Consider the following 24565-nt stretch of genomic DNA (forward strand, 5'->3'; position numbering starts at 1 on the left):
AAATTTAGCTAAAGGCAAGGTTTAACGGTCACCTACCTATTTGATTATGTTGGTTGATTGATAGTAGATGATAGTAGAGAACAGAGAGGTCCTTCACAAAACAAATGATAAGAAGCAGGAAGGAGACTGACCAAATTCTTTATGTTAAAGCAAGCCCAGATAGTAGTAGATTCTTGGCGCAGTTAAAGCTCAGTCTTCCTTTTTGGCTGGTTACTGTACATGTGACTGGAAGCTGTCATTGCTTAGTATTTTTAACTGTTGATTCAGACCCACAGTATCCAGATATTTAACCTGAATTTGTGGGCATAGTTTTAAGAGTAAAAGAGACTCCATTTGGACACTTAATATCTTAGCTGAGTGACTAGCATGAAAAAATAATTGTTCCCTGAAGGAGGATCACTGCTCTGTGCTCTGCTGATCTTCAAGGACAATATCCAAAATTTTTCATGTTTATTTCCCAAGACCTATTTTACTTGGCAGTAGCCCAACATACATCTTGGAGGTCACGTATATCCCAAGAATGGCCCTAAAACATCCCCAAACCTATAGAGTTCCTGATAATTTTGTGTTAACATCAATGTTTGTCATAAAGGTACCATTATTTTGTTCAAAACAAGAAACTACAATAGAAATTAGACTCAAGAATGATTTCCATATTCACTACCCTTTCATAACTCAGTGAATTGCATCCTACAGTTCTAGATTTTGTGTTACAATGTTTAATGTGTCTTTAGTCCTTTTAAGCATTTGGTCTCAGAAGAATTTTCTAATGTATTTGATCGAATGAAACCAATTTTTGGCTTCCCACATAGGTTTTTTTTCCTCTTACAGCTTTATATAACTATAATGGAATAATATGGACTTGATGGGTAATGGAATTAAAGTGCTCATGCACAAAAAGTTCTGCATAACCCTCTCATTCATGAAAAGGTGCTCCTTGCTAGACAGAAACTTGCTGATTTCCAGTATTGTTATTTTTGTCTAAAGTTCTGTAAATACATGCTTAATGTTATCTTTGAGAAATCTATGTAAATAATATAGTCAACATAGAGACTGTACAATTCTGTGTTATATGTGCCTAGTGCTCTGTTGGCACGTGATAAATTTTAAGTAAAAAAGAAAGCTGATAATCATACAGCAAAGGCATATTTTTCTTCTAAGCTTGAGAACAGGATATGACTATATACTAATGAGACTCAGTAACCAAGCCACACATGAAAACTCGTCTCATTACTTTATAGTCATGCCATGTATGTTTTTTTAAAATCAAAATGACAATAAAACCGATTTTTAAAATGAGTGTTTTGAATAAGTGACTTCTGTCCTGATCTTAATCACCACGGTTCAAGTATTAAATGCCAGAGAGAACATTTTCTTTATCATCACAGTAGAAGCTACTGCTCAAGAGCAGTAGTGGAGCTGCAGGACTCACCACATGGGGCCCTGGCTTCACTCTGGGATCAGCTTTGCTGACCATTAACACTGAAAAGGAACAAGCATTTCTGTCCAAGGGAAGTGAGCTGATCACTGTAATAACTGCACAATGCTTGTGGACTGGAATAACTGAGATGCTCAATGCAAACGTAAAGTTTCCTTCAGCACAGCCAATGAAAACACCATCGGTCTTGATAACATTATAGCCAGTCTTCACTTTTCCACTGCATTAATGAACAATGTGTATGAACAAGAATTGAAGCAGTGTCACATACACATGTAGGTAAACAGATCCATTTCCTTTCACAATTTAAGGGGAAAGGGAGAATAGTCAAAGAAAAGATGCCCTAGATCCCACCATTTATTCAGGTTTCTACTTTGAAGGTAGGAAAACATGAATAATGCCCAGTAAGATGAAAGGTGAATTACATGTTGTAAGAAAATGAGTAATCTTTGAGTTTAATCACTAAGCAAGCTTCATTTGACTGCTGAGGCCACTAGGGATTTAAGTAAAATTGTCTTTTCACGCCTTAAGGAGAATCTGACAAACCCACTAGCAATGAGTTTGAAGTTGACAGACTTCAGGGAGAAGTTACAGCACTTTAAAAAGATCAAATATGTACATTTTCTTCACAAGCACACTAAATGTCCCAAAGTAAGCCAACAGAATTTGGGGGAAGAGATAATGATAAAACATAAGTGGCTCTTCACAATGTGTATTCTGGAAATTAAACAAGAAGTATTATCAACACATTTGGTTAAGGGACTACAGAATGCCTGGGCTGTGTGTTATAAGCTAACTGGGAAAGCACTTAACCTTTAAGGAACTCAGTGCCCACTTACAGTTCAATAGTAAAGGACAACACAAGTTTTCAGGTAACTTTCAGTTAATTTACTCTACTAGGGCTGTTACCTAGGACAGGCAATTTTGACCTCAAAATGCTCATCTTTAAGTACAAAGGGGGATGGTTTGTTTAAGGAATAACCAAGCAGTGAGGGGGCTCTGAAAGCACACACAATAACCTTTTCACACAGTAATGACGTATTTATTGCTTTTCTTTATTTCTGGTTCCAAATGAAAACATTTCATGTCATATATTATTCTTTCCTGAGGCTTTCTCAGTTACAGGTTCTTTCTCCCACTGGGACTAGAGAGAAGGAAAAGGATGAATGACAGGTACAGTGATCACAAATGACTACAGGTTGCTACAATGCTGATACTTAAAACCCCTAAAACACAGAGCAGTTTGTTATTTTACAGCAAACTCCTATGCAAGTGCTGTTCACATCAAGACTTCCCCCACAGCCTCCTGCCCTGTCCCAATCAATCCAGCAGAAACCACATGCAATCACTTCTTTAGTAAGTAACTCTAAATGCTATCATTTCATTTTGTTAATTTTTTATCTTAATTTTTTTAAGCAGTACTAGACAACTCGCCTATATTGTTGGAAGTAGCATTCCATCCTTCATTTTCATGGCCAAGTAGTGTTCTACCACTGAGCATGTGTCTAGTCTGAAGCTATTAGAAAATGAAGCCAGGATACTCTTTTTCTCCAGGTATACTTGGGGTCATGTGTTTGTGCTAGACAGTTACTTGGGAACAGATGTGTAGCTGTTATCTAGTAAATGATAACAGCCACAGAGCAGTATGACAATTTGAAAACTAGAGACAAATACATTACAAAATGGTTTCTGAGTGTTCTTGGGACTCCTCAGAGGGTCCAGGAAGTCACATTGATAAGGATAAGCAAGAGGTGGCCCGTTCCTTACCTGTGGCTGAGCAGACCCCTTCATAACTGTGCAAATTAAGATTTTAATGTTCTGCTGAGAAGCTTGACAATAATGGCAGAGAAATGGCACTGGCCTGAACAAGTATTTGCTATTTGAATAATGGTTATTCAAAAGTTTTTAGGGCAAACTAGAATAAAGTAACTACTAGGGAGGGACAAAAGAAATACAAAACATGGACATCATTTTCCTATACCCGAATTGCTCAGTAGGTTGACTGAGGAAAAGTATGAGACCAGACACTCCACAAAATTAACAAAACCTAGCTACAAGGATCTAAATGATGAACTGAGCAAACCAGATAAGGTGGCCAAAAGCACACAGGCTTTGGACACAGCCAAGCTGGGAAGTCTGGCTCTGAGTGACCTTGGCAAGTAACCTGTGTTTCCATGGGGTTTCAGTTCTATGATGAGATTAATAGCTCAGTGCTTTGAGGTTGGCAACATCACAGGTAAAATTCTCAAGACAGGTGCAGTAAGCACTCACTGATACCTGTGAGATCTAAGGACTTTCTATTGGCTAGTACAGAAAAAGATTGCTGTGGTGGGTCATGCCTATAATCCTAGCACTTGGGAAGCTGAGGCAGGAGGACCAGAAATTCAAAGTCATTCTCAGCTACATGCTACGTTCAAGTATAGCCTAGGACATGAGACCCTGTCTCAAAAGCAAACACGGGGGGAAAAGAAAACAGTGAATCCAGGTATGGTGGTACATACCTATAATCCCGGCACTCTTGAGTTTGGATGACTGCTGTAAATTCAAGGCCAGCCTGGGCTGCAGTGAGATCCTGCCTCAAAAGAAAAAAAGAAAAATCCTCTGGGTATGATTTTACAAAGCAATGCTACTATGATTTTAGAAAAATGCAACTTCTGTAGGCACATGTGCTACTAAGTTAGACATGTACACCCTAAGTATGCCAACTGACAGTCATCCTGTATTCAAATCAGTATCAACTACCATATGAAAGAGTTACAAGTATGCTAGCACCTTCCTGAGGTGTCACTGCTTAGTCTGTAAACAAGCCAAATGATTTCAGACAAGCTATGATCCTGCAGCTGGGATCTGTAGCAGACCTGGCTGCATAGTGGCTTCCTGCTTGGCTGCACATGAGATTCTACTCCCAGAGACAGGGTAATTGATCAGGGATGGATTAAAGCATTGCCTTTCTAAATATCTCTAAATGACCCTAAATATGCACCTAGATTGAACAAACACTAGAGAAGTATCACATCCATCTTTGTGAAAAAAGACAATGAAAAAAGCAGTCCTAATGATAGAGGCAGAGTGAAATCCCCAGGGTCATATGAAGCAATGTCAAGTCCTATGGTTGTTTAGCTAACAATGTTACAGGCAGTTAAGTAGCATTCAGACAGCTACGGCTGAGGTAACACACAGCTCACAAGACTGGGGTCCCAGGTTCTTGTAGTTGTACAGCCAGATCCCCTGCTTACCAATGTTATGAATTACTGCTAATGCTCACAGTGCTGGGGGGAGGATGGTCAAGCTAAGGTAGTCCTGGTTTGGGAAAGCAACTTCCTCACCAACCTCTTCCCTATAGAGGAGAGTGTGAGGTTCCCATACCTGTCCCAGGGGCTGGCTCAAGGACTTAGAACTTCTCCAGTGGAAGCGGTAAGCTCTCCAACAATGGCTCCGGTCCTTCCTCCTGCCCCATTCCAAGCAATAAAGCCTATAATTTTGAAAGAATTTTTTTCCCTTTTTGACCATGCAAGTGTTTACTGGGAAATCTGTAAGCCAAAGAAAAGCACAAAGAGGATAAAGCTTCTATCACCACAAAATAAATGAGTATCTTTCCCCCAATTTTGTATGGTGCTGATAGCTATAACCCCAAAACTTGTGCAACTGAGGCAGAAGAATGGCTGAGTCTGAGTTCAGCCTGGAATGCTACATAGCAAGACACTGTCTCAAAAACAAAAAGTGCATTGTATATGGTTTGTACCTTACGTTCTCCATTTAGTGTTTCAGGATTACCAACATCCCCCTTTCATTTTCCCCTGAAAACATTTAAAATTGCTGCAAAATACCTTCACATGAACAAACAACTTATCTTAAATCCCAAGCCCCAGTATTCCACTAAGTAGGAAGAAAAAACATGAGCCAGACACTACATCATGTTAAGAACCTGACCCTCGGAAGGCTCTTTATACATACCTTAAAACTCACTTTTGCCTGAAACAAATAAATCTATATCCCTACCAGCAGTTTTTACTCAAGGTATTTTTGCCACAAGTAATATTTAACAGAAAGGTGAAATTTTTAAATGTTAACTTGTGAAAGATAACATTTCTAATTTAAATATTTGAGCCACTGAAATGTTATAAAAGTTTGGTCCCACCACTGCCCAAGTCTGCAGTGCTGGAAATCACTCAGGGTCTCAATCCCAGTGGTTACACACCACCACCACCAAGCTACAACCCAATGATAGAATCTTCCGTGAATGTGCCAAATACTAATCTACTATCTCTACAGTTCCTCACTGTTGCCACTCTAGGTTAGGACTGCCATGCTGTTTCTGGCGTGACATCTTCTGCATTTGCTGTTTTTCTACCTCATCTACTCGTGTTGTCTAATTGTCTTCTGCTTTACTGAAGTCACCACTTATGGAGGCCTGCCCTCCCTTTATCTCAGGTCCTCCTGATCCACCCTGCAGTAGTAGCACCTCAGATCCCTCCCTTACTCCTGCATAAGCTACATGTGCCCAGGCCGGTACTATCTGCGGAATACTGCAGCCACAAATGCTCTGCAGGCCTAGTCTGGTGCCCAAGGTATGCTGCACATACACAATCTAAATAAACACTGCTTAAAGAAGCCACAATGCTAGTGATTCTGGAGGCGGGAGGAGCTGGATTCTGTTGCAATGACTTGATGCAGAGGAAACTGCAACTGCTTTGAGAGAATGTAAACCTGGTTAAGAGCCAAGAATTCATGAAAGATGATTTGAGTCACCAAAACATCAAATGGTCTGTATGAGGGCATCAATGGTCTGTATGAGGAATGATTTGTGGACTATGTGTGCAATTGTCAGATGTTTCATGTAGACTTCAACAAGGAAGACACCACAGCTGCCAAGAAGGTGGAAGAAAATGGTGAAATTGATGGACAGTTGTCTTTCTCCCTAAATAGGAAAGCAACTTGGGGCTGTGAGAGGCTGAGGCAACATCCAAGGAGATTAAGACCAGATCATAAGGAAAGAAGACAGACTGCATAGTTCATGGTTCCCTTTCTGTCTTCCTTCTATTTGAAACAAAGGACTCCGGGGCCTCCCCCCACCCCACCGCCCCTGTGACTTGGATCAGCAGCAGAGAATTTTGAGAACATTATAAAACAGCATATGGTCCTGTGACCTGCTTGATATCCATACAAATCATCAAGAAGTGACAATTTGTTGATTTTGACAACTTTCATATAACTTAAAGTGATTAAGCTTAAAAAAAAGATAACTTTAAAAGTTTAATAATACCTCCAAGACAGTACATTTGGTACATATGAAAGTACAATTTAAAAAAGTAAAACCTATAGCCAGGCGTGGTGGCACACGCCTTTAATCCCAGCACTCGGGAGGCAGAGGTAGGAGGATTACCATGAGTTTGAGTCCACCCTGAGACTCCATAGTGAATTCCAGGTCAGCCTGGGCTAGAGTGAAACCCTACCTCAAAAAAAAAAAAAAAAAGTAAAACCTGGGACTGGGATATGGCTCATTGTGACAGAACATTCCTAGGATGTGTGATATCCTCAATCCCATTGCCAGCACTGCATAGGAAAAAGTGAGGGGGGCAAAGTAAGACACAATAAATACACCTTCCTCACTCATGAAAAGTGAACTGCATCTTCTTGTCTCTGTTTCAGTTATTCCTCCCCAGTGTTGTTACATTGCTATATATGAGCTCCATGTAACACCTGCAGGTGAGCATGGGCTTTAGAGACTTACAGCCCCAGATCCAACATCTTCCCTAAGTGTGGAACTTGATGTTATACACCTCAGTTCTCACAGATCAACACCAAAGCAACCTTTTTAAGTTAAATGAGGTAGGTAATAGATACAAAGATCTCACATTGTAGCATACTAAAATCTAGAATATTGTAATAAGACCTAACCTGACAATACACACAGAATCAAAGAATTCCTAAAACTGAGTATGTGGGCCCTATTTAACATCAAAACATCCAAAGTGTAAGCACAGGCACATGGGAGGTTCAAATAAATGAAACAACTCCTTTCAGAACAAATCAGCCATATTTATCCAAATTTAAAATATACATATCCTAAAAATTAAGTGCAACCTAGTACACAGAGAGGCTGCTGTGCTAAGAGACAAAGGGTGCTTTCCATTAAAGCATTGTTTCTAGTAACTAAAACCCGCACAGAATTTCAATGCTGCTTCATCTGAGAAGTATGGTTACCAAGTGTCACACAGAGCTTGGCACATTCATGCATGCAGTTGAAGATACTAGAACACATCTTCAACTTACAAAGAAAGGGACATAGGAGAAGGTCCATGTAACCTTTGAAAACAATCTTGGCTCATACCTGTAATCCCAGCAATTCAGATACTAAGGCAGGCAGATGACCATGAGTCTAGGACAGCAAGGGCTAAAGGGAACCCCATCTCGAAAAGAGGAAATGAATTTAAGAATCTGGATGGAAACATATAGATCTTTTATGGTAGTTCTTTGGATAGAGCAGTTTAAAAGAAGTTTTACACTATGAATAACTGAGTTTTTAAATACTGTACAACTGTATGTAATTATTTAAAATTTTTATGTGAAAAAAATTGACCAAGATATTTTACTTCCAGAAACTAGCCCAAACAAACATTCAAAAATGGTCATGTTTCCATATCTTTGTAAAATATGAGACAGAATCTCACACATAATCTGGCTAGCCTCACATTCTCAGTGTAATCAAGGATAATCCTGAACTCTTTCCTTCCACCTCCTAAGTCTTGAGATCAAAGTACTATCATATCCAGCTGTAAACACCTCTGTTAGTAAAAGTGAGACATTACCTCAGGGGAAAAAAACCCCAAGATTGTTTAATAGTACACCTTTGTAGCACCTTTGTAGCTGGTCTCATGACTCATGCCTTTATCCAGCTGACATAAGAGGATCATTTTGACTTCAATGTCCAACTAGTCTACAGAATGAGTCCTGGGTCAGCCTGTGGGCTAGAGACCCTGCCTCAAAAATCAAAATAAGGCACATCTACATCATAAACTACTATAGTCACTAGAAATCATCTACAGAATTATTTTTATTAAAATAGAAAATTCTCAATACATTAACTGAAAAGGTTACAGCATAGCTATCTGCAGTTATATGGAGTGTGGTCAGCACTTAAAACTTGTTACCTTTGGTAGAATTACAGGTGATTTTTTCCGTTTCTTTCTTCCCTGTTTAGAAAACTAACATTTTTATAATTCCCTACAATGATGATATAATTAGATGATATAATTAAGAGGGAAAATGCTGTCTCTGGGCTTGCTTTACAGTTTGGACATTAATATAAACAGGATGCTATTTAATTTGGCATAAATCTAAAAACACTTGGAAAAGGTTGTAATGATAGAAAAGTCATCATTCACCAAGAAACTTAATAAAATTCTAAAGACACTATTTTGTTTCCCAAAGAAATTTATTAGAAAATATTACACACCACGTTCTTGTTAGAGATTATTGTTTCAGTAGACAGCACTCCAACCTCATACTACAATGTCTCCTCAGACCCTGGGGCAACCACTGGGCTTCTGAATACACATTTTATGGATGGAAGAGTTAAGTAGTATATACTGTAGCCATTTCAAGGAAGTTAATGATAAAAATGCAGTAATAACCAGAACAATTACAAAACTTCCGGAATGTTCAAATGATGAATGACAACTACTAAGCATCACTACAGCTTAAAACATGGGCCAATGAGTTCAAGGGATCAAGGTTCCAAACATCGAGTCCATATGGAAGCATGACAAAGAGGAAACTGGAACCCCATAAATGTTTGATTAAGTTTGCACATGCAAAATTAATGTGAACTTCTAAAGACGGAACAAGAATGTAAAAGCAATGTATTTTAACACAAAACATGCATTTTCTGATTTTATTTATTAAAAGTTTAAGTTTTAATCCATTAACATTCTTTATTAGCTATTTTAAATGCCCTATGGGACATGGAACACATACTTGTTATTTTAAAAATGGTGGTGTTCTACACAAATCTGAAGCCTTGAATCTTTACCGAATTACCTAGTTTTTCTTCTAAACTTGAAAACCTGTTGGCAAAAGTGAAATGGTATAAAACAAGATTTAAAATGCCTACTTCTCAAATATCACTAAAAACTACAGAGAAAATGCAGAGTGGTTAACCAGCTAAGAAACTGAAATCGGCCACAAAACAGTATCAACATGTGAACCAGCCTTAACTCAAAGTGCAGCCTAAGTTCACACCATTGCTTATGGAATTCTGAACTGAAACAACTGAGGAGGTGTGTAATTGGTATTTGAAACACTTCCTTAATATTTTATTAGAAGAAACATACTTCCAAACTTCTTTTCCCATCATAATCTAAACACAAACTTTAGTTAAAAATATATATATGTCAGTAAAATATCATATTACAAATGCCCAGAAATGTAGACTGAAGATCAAAAACTGTTTTGGAAATATTTTTAGGATTATAGTCATAACCTAACAGAGCTTATTAACTACCTAGAGCAATTACTATGGGTCCAACATTTCAAAATATGTTGCCTATCAAAGCTAGCACCAGGAAAAGTATTATGCACAAAAATAACTGAGAAATGAATAATCATTACTTTAGAAAAGCACAGTTCTATAAAGGGTATCGCTCTTGCTGAACACTGTGAATAGGGAAATCTCAATGAAGTATATATTTACCTTGGATCCATTAACATATTATCTGAATGCCTCTCCAGTTATTTGGTACCTACTGAAAATTGTTACTAGAATGAACTCATTTTTATTTCTAAGTGTCAATTAAAATAATGGTGCCATAAGCATTTTAAACTTACCTTGCATAATTAACATATTCTAGTACTTTAAAAAAGAAACCTACTACAAGAAAACGTAATAAAGACCCTATTAATTTTCCTCTTCTTTTGTCAAATACAAGCTTTAATATCTAAAATTCTTTAACATAGCTACTGGTCACCAAGTTAACACTTTATTCACTGAAAAGCATTTAGGGATTTCAAAAGTATGAAAATAATTTTACTAGTGATTAGAAGAGATGAACAACCCAAAGCCAGTGAAGTGGGACTTCACAATTCTACCTCAGTCCCAAGAACTGGACAGTCACCACCTAACATCAATTCTCCAGTTGGCACAAATAATTACCATTACTGATGAGTAGAAGATATTATGAAAGAACATCATTTGTAAAAAGTCAACACATTTTTCCAAGTTGGTCTTCAGAATTCAACAAAGAATTGGAAGTGCCAAAGTGGAGACCTAGCAAATCAAATGGCTTCATCTCACAGGGGGTGGGGAAGGCACAAAAGAAAAGCAAGCAGCAAAACTTTACTGTTGGTGCAGCAGGTAAAGAACCTCAAAGTCTGAACACTTAAGTTTCACTTGTGATCATGTTTCTATCTAAATAATTCACTCAGATATGTACTTTAAAAATACACATTAAGAATCCTGCAATAGGTGTGTTCTAGTAAGATCAGAAATATTTAAATGGCAATACATTATTTAACTTTCTATAACTTTAGGGGGGAAGTCACAAAGATCTTACTTTATTTTTTCAGCCTGACAGAATAAATGTATTATATATATATATATATATATATTTATTTATGTCTTCCAAACTCAGTGCTCCAAGAAGTTCTAATTTATGTACTTCATTGTTCTAATCAAAGCTGTACATCTTACAGTATCCACATTATTATAACATATTCCTAATAAAAATGCACATTCCATTACATCCTTGATTTTCCCTTGAATGTGTTTTATTAGGGTGGGGTTAGATATAGAAGTTGCAGTGCACAACTATATTTAGAACAAAACATTATATCCTACAATAAAAAAAATAGTTTTATCAAAACCAAATTCAGTCACAGTTATATATGATTTTCAGTTAATGGTACAGGTTGAAATTGCACTTTGCAGATATCTTGACAATGTCCTTTCCAGCGCTCTAATGTCAGCCTATGTTTTTCTCAGTAGAGACAGATTCTTCCAGAGTTTTCTTCTGGCTCCCTTTCCGTGAATATTTATATTTGTCTACATAGGCTTTAACGAGATTTGCCACTTTGGTAGAATTTACTTCTCCACTCTTACTATGACAAACCTGAGGAAAAAGGGGAAAAAACTGTTTTCATGCTAAAATGGATTACAGCAACATGGAAAGCTCTGTGAAAACAAACAACCCCAAACAGCTAGACTTACTCTCCTGTGCATATCTCACATACATGTACTCAAAATAAGAAAGCAGACAAGAACTAGTAGGAACTGTCTTCTATTCCATAAACTTAAGCATTCCTTTCATTCCTTCATAGAAATAGGTGATTAAAAGAATATGTACAGAGCTCCACTAAAGCTGTACTTACTTTATCAACTGCTTTTCGTACAATCTCTTTATATTCTTCCTTAGTGATATCTTTATTTTGATAAAATGGCTTAATAGCCAATTTTACTTCCTGTGCTGCTTTTTCTTGAATTTGTAATTTCTAATGAGAAGAAAATGTATAATTATTATTTGTCTGCTGCATGTTTTCAAATAATTTCTTACAACTATGAAATGGAAAGCACTGTACACTGACATTAGAAGGATTTTACTCAAATCTAAGTATGATAAATCAAGATATATATTTACTAACACAACTTTCTACAAATAATTACTCAGTATTACCAGCAATTCATTCAATACTGACAATATTCTACTTAGGACCCTTCAAATACCATTGGAATTTAAGGGTTTAAAACTCACAATAATAAATTTTCTTCATCATTCATACAGTTGGTATTTTTTCATCATTATTATACAAGAATGATATAGGTTATTCTTAACCTTGAACTTGCCTTGTCTGTCTTCGAGCTATCTGCGCTGGCTTCCACTGTAACACTTACTTTGCTTTCTGCCAATTTTACAGCAGCATTAGAGGCTTGGCTGTGACTGGACGATGAAGTATTACCAGAACTTGGTCCCTGAACTGTTCCCATGATTCCTGGGGCTGCTGGTGGGGCAGGTAAGACTGGTGTACTCATGTTGTTACTTACATGAGAAACACTTGGAATACCCTGTTTTAAAGAGTTATCATTAGTTAATAGATCACTTGTACTCAGTAGATATCCTTTAAATCACAAATTAGGAGTTAACGTTAACAAACACAAGGCAATTCAACTTTAGTACCTAATAGAAGTATAGATTTTGGGTCATTTAGACCTAAGGGCCAAATTAAGAGCCTGTTCTTAACAAACGTAAATTAAAAACATTAGATAGATGGATGGATGGATGGATAGATGGATGGATGGATGGATGGATGGATGGATAATCAATGTTCTCACAGCAGGACCATAAAAAGAAAAAGTTTAGTTCTCTCTCCTGCAAGGTCACACAACAAAAATACATTCATTTCAAATACTGGTGCAAAGAAGGTACTGACAAATGGTTTGCAGTGAGCTAATAGAAAAAGATAAAGCAAATCAAATTCTAAAATTCCACTGCCTAAGTACCTCACAAAATTCTAGAAGTTCTAAAAAGCAAGCACAAAAAAACTAAGCAACACAATGCTTCCAAGCTATTCAAATTTTCTGTCTCACACAAGCATTCATTTCTACAGTAATGAAAAATAAATATCATTAGGGTTTGTCCAAACAAGACAATAGGGAACATTTTAAAGTACCCTCAACCTGATTTTAAATTGAATCACTTTTGATTATCAACTAGAAGGGAGATAGGACCCATAGTTTGGATCCCCAGTGCCCATGTAAATGCTGGTGGTGTGACAGGGACAAGAGAGATCCTTAGGGCACACTGCCTAGTTAGACTAGCCAAACCAGCCAGCAAGCTGTGGGTTTAAATAAGTGACTCTGCCTCAGTAAATGAAATAGACAGCTACCAAGAAAACACCTGAGGTCAACCTCTGGCCTCCACATGCCACCACATCTATACAAATATGCCTATACACATACTACAAACACACAAGGAATGATGAAAGAAGGATCAAATAAAGCGTTGTTTCTGGATAAAATAAACACCAAGTTACTAAACACATACCTGCTGCAATTGTTTCCCATCTGTTTGTGAAGCAATGTAATTGACTTGTTGGGATGGTGGAGGAGGGGGTGGCGGAGGTGGTAGTCCCTGAGTTACACTGGTAGGAGGAGCTACCTGCATTAGAGGCACTCCTGTGTGGAGATGCAAGGGTAGCGGAGGGTGCATATTAAATGGATGGCGTTGGATGTTCATCAAAGGTGCAGGAACACCCATTGGGTATGGGAAGATATTCACAGGCGGATGTGTGCTCACTTGCTGCTGAATAACTCCCATTGGGGGCTGCATCATATTTATAGGTAGCTGAGAGCCATCAACTTGGCTTGTTTGGTCTTTTACATTAGAATCTACCAAAAGAAAAAGGCTTGTGAAAAAAATTACATTACCTATTACTTTAAACACAGAAGAGAAAATAGTAACAATAAAAAATAAAATCACAATTTGATATTTTCATATTTAATATTGATAATTTGATTTATTACACAAAAAACATTTATATCATATGGTCTTGTCATTTCTGAGTAATGTAGAATGTTTTGCCAAAACAAAATGTTGAAAGGAGTAAGTTCACATAACTTACATCAATATTAGCAAAAATAAAAAAGGTAATTTGACAAACTCAGTAATAAAAAAATCACATAAAACTTAACTAGTTATTAAATTATGAGTAAGACCAATTTTTAATATTTTCAAGGTTTTTTTCCTGTAATGTTAAGGAGTGTACATATGTACTTTATCTGGTAATAAACTAGGATTCATCTCAACAATTGTAAAAGCTACAAATTAGGGATTCATATAAATAGGATGTATTGATAATCATTCAAGTTAAATATTACTAAATAGCAGAAAATGTTACCCTGTTCAGTTGTTTCCTCTTCTTGTGTCATCCACCCAGACTGTGGACCTGTAGAATTTCTCCCTCGCCGTGAATAATAGTTTTGTACATCTGCTGGCAGAGTCTTTCTCACAGCCCAACTAGATGCAGTTGTCCACCCCGATCTGTCTGCTGGTGTATCGAATGAGAACTCTTGCTCATTTTTCCGCTTATAGGGTTGCTGTTCCATAAACTTGAAAGAATCATTCCCTGAACTATTTGAATTTCCTGAGAGGGGTTTTCGGTTTTGCCACCTTTCATTCTGATCTGTATAGGCAAAATTACCTCTGTAAGTGCCTCTGCCACGGTTACCTCGACCTCTGTTAGACATCCAACCCGAGCCAAAGTTTTTATTCCAAGAATTCCCTGAATTTTCAGTTCTATTTTCTTCCCAATGAGAATCTTTTAACTTTTCTGGATTTCTGGTCCTTGGATCTGGTCCAGAATTTATTTTTTCTGTTACCCAACTGGGACAGTCATTTCTATGCTTTTCAGCAGAATTTGTATCATCAGTATCTAGACTGATGTCATTTTTTTCTTTTCTTGGGTATTCATTCTGTTTCTCTGTGTCATTCCTTCTGTACCGATCATTTCCTCGTGGACACCTCCAACCATCATGTGTCCATCTTTCCTTCCATCGGGGAGAATAACTATCTCTTTCATTTCTACCAAAACATGAGGTCTTATTCTTTGTTCTTGATCTTGATGGTGATCGGGAACGCGATCTGGACCTTGACCACCGTCTGGGTTTCCTATCTCGATCTCTCCTCTGACTTTCCCTATCACTCTCTCTTTCTCTGCTACGGGACCTAGATTTTTCTCTTGAAGAAGATTCTTTCACTCTTGATTGAGACTTCTGGTTCTCTCTAGAAGTCTCTCTTCTTGGGGACAGTGATTCGGATCTCCTGGTTTCCCTACTACTCTCTTTGTTTGGGGACCGAGAACGGTTCCTTTCCCCCACTATATCTGTCTTTGGCGATAGAGAACGAGATCTTCTCCGACCTCTAGCCAACTCTTTCTTAGGTGATGGTGACGGGGACATTTGGCTTTCTTTTCCAGTTTCTCTTTTGGGAGAGGGAGACTGAGACCGCTTCTTTTCTTCTACAGTATCTTTGTTGGGACACCAAGTTGTAGATGGAGAATGAAATCTTGACCTCCGAGTACGGGGCTTTCTGGCTTTCTCTATTGTATCTGTTGAACATTCAGATGGCTGGCATACAGTTTTAGTTAACTCATTTGAAGGATCCAAGAATGAATTATTTTCAGAACTAAGTATCTGAGAATTTTCATTCAACTGTTTAGATTCAGCATTTACAGATGATTCAATTTCACACTCATTCTGATCACTACAAAATGAATCACACTCCATAGGTATCGTTTCATTGTTGTCTTCACTGAAATGCTTCTCATTCTGTTGATCCTCTGTATCGGGTGACTTTAGAGGTCCCTGATGTTCAACAAGATGTTCAGCCTTTTCGTCTAAAGATGTGTCCATTTGGTTAAGATTGTTTAATACATTTGTTTCAGAGTCTTGAATGCTACTAACATTTTCATTTTCTGAACTGTCAAGTGCTACAGTCATTTCTGCATTATGAGTTTCAAAATGCTTAGGCAACTGAAGCTCTGAAGTCTCAGTGGCATTTTTGTCCAATGTGTGTATAATTTCACCCTCAGAAAATTCTAACTTGGGGCTCTCTGCAGATTTGTTAATTTCCACTGCAGCATCTTTAAGATCAGTACTTTCTACTATGTGACTCAGCACTCGTTTTTCTTCACTGTCTACTGGTACTGCATTTTCAGGTCCCGCATGCACAGGACTAGACACTGCTTGGTGTACTTCAACTTCAGATCCTGAACATGTAAGGGACTCATTTGGTGTACATATGGCTGCCTTTAAATCTGATTCTGAAGATCCAGATAACTGGTCTTGATTTTCCAATGGATCACTTCCTTTTACAAGAGCATCTTCAGAAATACCACTTTCTAAACATAAAACTTGAGCCACTAAACCTGTACCTGTATCCTTAGGGGTTTGATTTTCCTCTTCTTTTCCAATTAGCACAGGAGGATCTTCAGTGCCAGACTTGGAATATGTAAATTCTACTTCTTCCCCTTTATCATGATGCTTGTTATATTCCTCATATTCTTCTGTCTGTTCACTGCAACTTTTTAAGCAATTATCCAACTGATTCTCCACATCTGTTTGCACAGAACAAATGTTATTACTTCCTACATCTGACTGTTCTTTCTCTAACACAGGTGGTGCATCAGAAGAGTCTGCAGTTTCTTCTTCTACTGAATCACTGGATGAGGTCTTCTTGGAGGGTGGTACAGATCTACGAAGTCTTTTTTTCAGTAAAGGTGCCTTTCTCCCTCTCCTCATAGACTTCCGTTTTGGAGCCTGTTTTGTTTGCTTTTCTGACTCAGCTGGTGGAGAAACACTTACAGAAGGATTGTTGTTACCTGGGGCACTAACCCCAGAAGTATTTGATACTGGGGATTTCTCAGACTGACTGACTATCTCTGCTCTTGTGTTACGTGTCGATCTCCTGGTAGGAGTAGTTGTTGCAGGTTTGCGTCTTGACCCTCTGGTACTCGATGTGCCAGAAGTATTTTTTTTTTCTTCTCCTCCTTTGGTATGTGCTAATGCATATTCTTTGCAAGAAGTACCTGACAATTTTGAAAAAGAAAAAGTCTTTTAAAAATGTGTTCAATAAATAATTTGGCTATAGACAAGATTGGTAATAAAAGAGTCTGCAATACAATGAAACAAAATACTTAAGAAATACTTAAGAAAGTTTACAGCTATTAACATCTGAGTAATAGAAAGGTCTGTTTGTATTTGAAGGTGTTGTTTTTTGTCAAGGTCTCATTTATCACAGATTGGCCTCAAACACCTGGTTGGTCAATTCTGCCCCCATCTCCTAAGTGATCGGATTATAAACATGCACCACAATGTCCCTGCTAGTCATCAGTATTTTTAAATCTACTGAAGTAAGTTATAACTACATTTAAATCCACATGGGAAACCTTATGGGGGGAGAAAAAAGGAAAATATGTTCAGACAGGTGAAATGGTTTTATGAACTGTTACAAGCTAGGAGAAAAGAAACAGAAAAACATTACCCAAGAATAAAGAGAGACTACTTACTTACAATTAACTAACATGTTATTTCTAAAAATCTATCATTTAGACACTGGACCCTAATCAAAAAAGAGATGCCTGATTAGTTCCTCCAAGTCTTAAAATTATAAAACAGATTTCCTAGTTGGAAAACTAACAAATGAAAATATATGCATTTGTCATGTATATAATATGATGTCTTACAGCACATACATTGTGGAATAATGGCATCCAACTAATTAACATATGCATGATTCTATATAGTTTCCTTTTCTGTGTGTGTTACTGAGATCACCTCAGCATTTGTAGATCTCTTACGTTTATTCTTCCTAATTCAAATTTTTATCTTTTAGTCAATAGTTTCCCAATCCTACCTCAAACTGCTGCCCACTTCCTCATAACAACTATTCTAATTTCCACTTCTATGACATCAACATTTTAAATTTCAAATGAATGTATAATATGGTATTTATCTTTTTGTGCCTGGATTATTTCATTTGGCATAATGTCCTCCAGGTTTATCCATGCAGTAGCAAATGATGGCATTTCTTCCTTAATGGCTGAAAGATACATTCCATTGTATATGTATACATTAGCTGTAATGATTTTAAAGTCAAGGTCACTGTCAGTATTTACAGAGATACAAAGTAACTTATTTTATAGTTAATCTAAATCATCAACAGTTACATTTCTATAAAACTGGAAGGAGCTAATATTTTTTTTTTAAAGACAAACATTCCATAAACTTTACCAAAGTTTTCTAATGGCATGGTAGTTGTTGGAAAAATAGTCCTTGGCAACACAGAGGAAATGACAGGAAGGACTTCTGTTTCAATATTCCAAGGTATAAAACCAATTCTGAAAATTTTAAAACAAAGACATTTTTACTTAAATGGCTTAAAAATTAAGCCAGCAATTAAAAACTATTAATTTTCTAAATTAGGTTAGCAATATTAAAATACAGCTCCTCAACTTTGTTGCCCAAATAACTAAAACATACCAACAAGTTACTTATTGTCCACAAATGCCTACCATCTGGCTTCAACAATAATCCAAAACCTTCAAAAGCATGTTTCTTTTTCTGCTAAGCTAAAAGTAAGAGAGATGAAGGCAATTTAACATACAGCTGTTCTCAATAATATTTTATCAATATTGTTTTAATCTTTTTTCTCTCTTTTTGCCTCTCTGAAAAATTCAACTTTCAAGTATAATTCAACATAAAATGCATACACTGCAAGTGTATAAAAATCTGCTGACTAAAGGGCTGGAGAGATGGCTTAGCAGTTAAGCACTTGCCTGTGAAGCCTAAGGACCCCGGTTCGAGGCTCGGTTCCCCTGGTCCCACGTTAGCCAGATGCACAAGGGAGCGCACGTGTCTGGAGTTCATTTGCAGAGGCTGGAAGCCCTGGCGCGCCCATTCTCTCTCTCTCCCTCTACCTGTCTTTCTCTCTGTGTCTGTCGCTCTCAAATAAATAAATAAATAATTTTTTAAAAAATCTGCTGACTAAAATCATATATACCAAGTTTAATTATACTAGAATGTAAGTGAGCATTTTCTTTTTTACCTTCCAATTCCAGGTAATGTATCAGGAAACCATGACAATTCCAGCTCCTGTCTCTTCTGCCTCATCAATGTACTGATTTCACTGACTTCTAAAAGTTCTGTACTAAAAGATAAATTTATACTTTCATCAGAATTCTACGAATTAGATTTCACTGAAAGAAAAAGTAGAATTTCAACAGTTTCCATACCTAGCATTATGGATTACACTTCTAAGAATATTTTCCTATTTAAACATCTTCAAAATAAATCCCAACAATAAGTAAAAATTTTACATAACAAATCAGAATTGAATTTAATTAAATACAAGCCCAGGATAACCTAAAATTCAAGAGATCCTTCTGAATTCTAGGACTATAGGCAAGAACAATGACGTCTGGCTTAGAATTTCTATCTTAAGTGATATAATTGCGTCCTTTTTTGCATATTATGTGTTTATGTATGTGTGTTCATGTGCATGGGCATACATTGTGCAGATTCAAGTCCAGGCATTTAGAAATCAGAAGTCAACATTTGCATCTTCTTCAGTTTCTCTCCATCTTGTTTTCTTTACATTTATTTATACATGTGTGTACATGGGTGGGGGGATGGGGGGGACATGACAGTGTCTCTTGCTGCTGCAAATGAATGCCCATCCAGCTTTATGCAGGTGCCAAGAAAATCTGAACCAGGAGGTTTTGTGAGTAAACACCCTTAACTGCTAAGACAATGCCCCAACCCCTCCATCTTGTTTTCCTTGGCAAGGTCCCTCACTAACTCTCCAATTCAGCTACACTAGCTAGACAATAACCCGCTAGGATATTCCACTTCCCCAGTACTGAAATTACAGACATGTGCCATGGCTTTTACATGGGTACTGGGGATCTGAACACAAGTCATGATGCTTGCATGGCAAGCACTTATCCACTGAAGTGTCTCCACAACTGAGCCACCTACCCAGCCCCTGTCTATCTTCTGAGACAAAAGTCTTACTATATACACAGTCCAGGCTGACCTCAAACTCACTAGATAGCCCAATCTGATTTCAAGCTCATGATCCTCTTGCCTTATTACCAAGACTACCAAAAAGCTCCATCATGCACTAGTTCGGATTAAATCTTAACAGAATGTTATGAATGCCATGACAGAGTAGACACTTGGTCAGTTATTTAGAACACTTTCTAGCTAAATATAAACTTCACCAGTGAGAGAAATTCTTAGTACAATAATTTCCTACTACAACTAGGCAGAATACAAAAGAAATAAGGTATGAGTACTGCAACCAGAAACAACTGTAGTTCAGCTTTTGAAAAAGCAACTCAGATGTAATTGTTTCCTTGGTACTCTGTCAATTTATGTGATTTTTACACTTCACTTTAGCCTTCAAATCCTAAAAGTTCTTGCTTGGCATCTGCCTGCCCATCACTATGGACCCAAAGATGGCAGGACCTGCTCTTAAAGTTTGGCTTTCATTGGTACTACTCTCAGAGTTGAACAAGGAGTCTGCTTCCCATCATATAATAACAAGTGTATTCAGAACAACTTACTAATGTAAACAAAACTCACTGGCATAAGATGGCACTATATAACAGAGAACATCACAAAGTAATAGGTTTATGTCTTTACTAGAACAATTTATTGTGGGGTTTGGTGGCAGAAGGCTTTAATCTCAGCACTCAGGGCTAAGGTAGGAGGATCATTTAGAGTTTGAGGGCAGTCTGAGACTACATAGTGAATTTCAGGTCAGCCTAGGCTAGAGCAAGACCCTACCTAAAAAAAAAAAAAAAAAAAAAAAAACCAACAAAAGCTAGAAGTAATTTATTTCCCAAAGAAACAAAGAAGAATGAGCCAGGTTTAGTGGTGCATGCTTCTAATCCCACCCAGCTCTCAGAAGACAGAGGTAGGAGGATCACTGTGCACTGAAGGCTAAAATGAGTTCTAGGTCAGACTTGGATACAGTGAGATCCTACCTCAAAAAATTCAGAAACACCAAAATGAGTCTTCACCATTTTTATTGAGTCTAGTTTAAATTTCTATGAAAAGTTAATTGTGATCATGTCAAATACAAATAGTGTAAGAAGTAGAAAATACTAACCAGTAAGCTCTATGGATAAGAGAAGCTTCTCCAGTATAACAACCAGCAGGGAACATGTTGGAGAAAACATTTCTAAAGCAAGGGCTTATACACTGACTTGGTCTTCGAGGCTAGAAATGTAAGAAATGTTTAGTGAAACAAGAAACAAAAATACTTCCATAACAGCTGCATAATAGTCGTAATAAAGTATTTAATATACCTGAGACACTATAGTTAGTACTACATTAACTATAATGGGTTATTTTCTAAGAAATATGTGTTTATTTCAACAAACCTTATCTATCTTTATTGCTGCATCTTTCTTTCCTCCCATAGTATTGCTTGAAGAGTTTCCTGTACAAAAAAAAAACAAAAGAGACTTAAAGATTGCCTCAGTTTTTATTTAAGAAGGCAGCAAGGCTGTGATGCTGACAAAGATAAAGTTAAAACATTTAGAAAACTTGCATTTATAATGACACTTGTACTTTTACAATTTTGCAAATACTAATTTCATTAAAAGCCACAGATAAAAGGGAAATATATGTTTACAATAAACAAAGCTGTTATTCTTCAAGCAAATGGACTTTGTAATTTTAGCCCACATTTCATGCCATGCAATACAAACTTAATGTGTAATAAACCACCTATGTGTCTTCAAGCTATTAAATGCAATTAACACACAAATATTTCTCATTCAGTTATTACCTAAAAGATCATTATAAGCTCTTCTGAAGTCAGAGCTGAGCAAGAGAAACTGAATTCACTACCCCTTTTAACCACAAATCACATCTAGGTCCTGATACTTCAATTAAGTAACTCTTTATTCTTCAAATTTTAGAGAAACACCTAAAAGCCTTGGTTGAAACAGCTTTGTGACATAGCAATGTTGTTTGTCTCATCAGGAAATTAATCTCCATGAGTACCTTCAAATGAAGAAATATAAGGAATAAATTCTATTAAACATGAAAATTCGGTTAACATCTTTACAGATTACAGCTCTTCAGTTTTACTTGCTCACCTCCCTGTCATATATACTCGAGACTAACAACGCTCACCTCTCTACCCAATATGCTCAGGGCTAAGATCAAACTGCTGGGGCTGTCAATGCTGTCCCCTTAGAGCACTGCAAATGGCAGCTGCCTTTAGTCTTGCACTTTGTCAGCTAAAGGGTCTAGAGATCCCACCCATTTCTCCCCAAAACATCACTCCTACAAAGTAGGAGGGCTGCAAGATGATATGTACTTTCCTTCTATTACTGCAGTTGGTAATAGCATACTTTCTACTTAACAGCATAATTTCCTTTTAAGTTCCTAATACAACAGCTATATGGTTTAGAGCTACTATCCATCCTTCATGAACATGCCATAGCCATTACTGTGGTAACAAATATAATTTAAATGTTGGGGACAAGAAAGCTAAGTTTCAGAAACTTACTGCTGTATATTTTTATGTATTTATTATTCCAACATGCCTATTCTTTAAATTCCTTACGAAAATAGGAGTGTTTGGGGTGGTAAGTACCCAGCCACATTCTTAGAAATAACCAATTTGTTCAGGCAGCTACAGAATTATGATGCTGTAGTTACAATGAACTTTATGCCCTAAGCACAGAACTGAATGGTTTTGACTCAATACTTAGTGGGTATGTACTGTTCACACAGTTTCCTCCTCTTGGAAGTCTCCCTCGGAACACAAACATTTGACAAATGTTCTCTGAAGAAAGCGTTAAGTTCTCTAGCCAATGTTGAGGACTTGAGTGGCTCTAATGACAACCTTTAAGTACTTAACCACTGTTCAATTTCTCTAAATTGGGGATTCCTAGAAATCACTTCACAAATCCACTCTACGAACCTGTCCTTAGACAGCAGTGATATGCCTTTTATTATTATTATTATTATTATTATTATTATTATTATTATTATTTTGACATAATATCTCGCTCTAGTCCACGCTGGCAGGAATTCACTATGTAGTCTCAGGCTGGCCTCAAACTCATGGCAATCCTCCTATCCCTGCTTCCCAAGTGCTGGGATGAAAGACGTGTGCCACCACATTCAGCTACATTTTTTTTTTGAGAGAGGGAGGGAAAGAGAGAGAGAGAGAGAATGGGCATACCAGGGCTTCCAGCCACTGCAAACAAACTCCAGATGCATGTGCCACCTTGTACATCTGGCTTACATGGGTCCTGGAGAATAGAAACAAGGTCCTTTGGCTTTGCAGGCAAATGCCTTAACTGCTAAGCCATCTCTCCATACCCCAGCTACTATTTTGATAGTAATTAACAAGACAAACAAGAGGATGAGCAACTGGTTTATGGTAAGATAACTTGCTATGCAAGCATAAAAATCTGAGTTCAATTCCCAGCACCCATATAAAAAAAACAGGATTGGATGCACATGCCTGTAATCCTGGTACTGAGGGGGTCGCATCAGCATACATGTGCATAACAACCTCCATAACCCCCTCCAAAAGACCCACTCTGCTCATCAAATCCTGCAGTTGTTTGTCCCTCCCTTCTGCTTCCTCCTCCTTCAGACCCTGTTCTCTCTTTCTCCCTTGGGTCAAGGCTGCCCTTAAACTTCTAGCAATGAATCCGCCTCCCAAGAGCTGCATATAGGCTTACCTACACCCTCAGCTATTCTACTTGTGTCCTGTTCCTGTCTCAACTTATAACCCTGAAAGTTACTGCTCAATTGTCATTCTCGACTACCTCTGCCATCATCCTCATGGTCATCTTCCCACACTGAAACTCTTCCTGAATGTGTCTTTCTAGAGTATGCTCTGCCGTCATCCTCATGGTCATCTTCCCACACTGAAACTCTCTTCCTGAACGTTGTCATTCTGCATCCCAGTTGCAGTGGGCAGAGATCAGAAAATTGCAAGGAAAACTGCAGCACTGGATTGAGGGAGAAACCCCATCTCAAGAAAATGCAATGATGTGCTGGAGAGATGGGTTAGTGGTTAAGCACTTGCCTATGAAGCCTAAGGACCCCGGTTCAAGGCTCTATTCACCAGGACCCATGTTAGCCAGATACACAAGGGAGCACACGTGCCTGGAATTCTTTTGCAGTGGCTGGAAGCCCTGGCGTGCCCATTCTCCCTCTCTATCTGCCTCTTTCTCTCTGTCACTCTCAAATAAATAAATAATTTAAAAAAAAAAAGAAAAAGAAACTGTAATGAAAGCCAGGCATGGTGGCACACACCTTTAATCCCAGCACTTGGAAGGCAGAGGTAAGGAGGATCACCGTGAGTTCAAGGCCTCCCTGAGACTACGTAGTGAATTCCAGGTCGGCCTGGCCTAGAGTGAAACCCTACCTCAAAAAAGAAAGAAAAAGAAAAAGAAAAAGAAAAGAAAAGAGGAAAGAAAAGAAAAGAGGAAAGGAAAGGAAAGGAAGGGAAAGGGAAAGGGAAAGGGAAAGGGAAAGGGAAAGGGAAAGGGAAAGGGAAAGGGAAAAGGAAAAGGAAAAGGAAAGGAAAGGAAAGG

General features: G+C 37.6%; 2 protein-coding genes across 4 annotated transcripts in view; one reads left to right on the plus strand and one right to left on the minus strand.

Moving 5' to 3' along the window:
- Arid2 (AT-rich interaction domain 2) overlaps positions 1-1299 on the plus strand; it is a 204426-nt gene extending 203127 nt beyond the window's left edge. Inside the window, exon 21 of the mRNA XM_004668537.3 lies at positions 1-1299. This exon is cut by the window's left edge and continues 1702 nt beyond it. The gene's annotated coding sequence lies outside the window, so the exon portion shown is untranslated.
- A 7555-nt stretch (positions 1300-8854) lies between these two features.
- The window catches only part of Scaf11 (SR-related CTD associated factor 11), a 72289-nt gene continuing 56578 nt past the window's right edge, over positions 8855-24565 (minus strand). Inside the window, exons 7-15 of one of the 3 annotated variants that reach the window (XM_045151807.1) lie at positions 21377-21435; positions 21103-21212; positions 19033-19134; positions 18219-18325; positions 14327-17014; positions 13474-13817; positions 12324-12494; positions 11804-11923; positions 8855-11544 (exon numbers count right to left, since the gene is read on the minus strand). In XM_045151807.1, the coding sequence (XP_045007742.1) occupies positions 11398-11544; positions 11804-11923; positions 12324-12494; positions 13474-13817; positions 14327-17014; positions 18219-18325; positions 19033-19134; positions 21103-21212; positions 21377-21435 (3848 nt within the window). In that variant the 3' untranslated portion in view covers positions 8855-11397. Of the gene's footprint in view, positions 11545-11803; positions 11924-12275; positions 12495-13473; positions 13818-14326; positions 17015-18218; positions 18326-19032; positions 19135-21102; positions 21213-21376; positions 21436-24565 lie in introns of all 3 variants that reach the window. The other 2 variants (XM_045151806.1, XM_045151808.1) reach the window with 2 other exon arrangements.

The sequence above is a fragment of the Jaculus jaculus genome, chromosome 6 (assembly GCF_020740685.1).
Source record: "Jaculus jaculus isolate mJacJac1 chromosome 6, mJacJac1.mat.Y.cur, whole genome shotgun sequence".
In the NCBI taxonomy this organism is placed as follows: Eukaryota; Metazoa; Chordata; class Mammalia; order Rodentia; family Dipodidae; genus Jaculus; species Jaculus jaculus.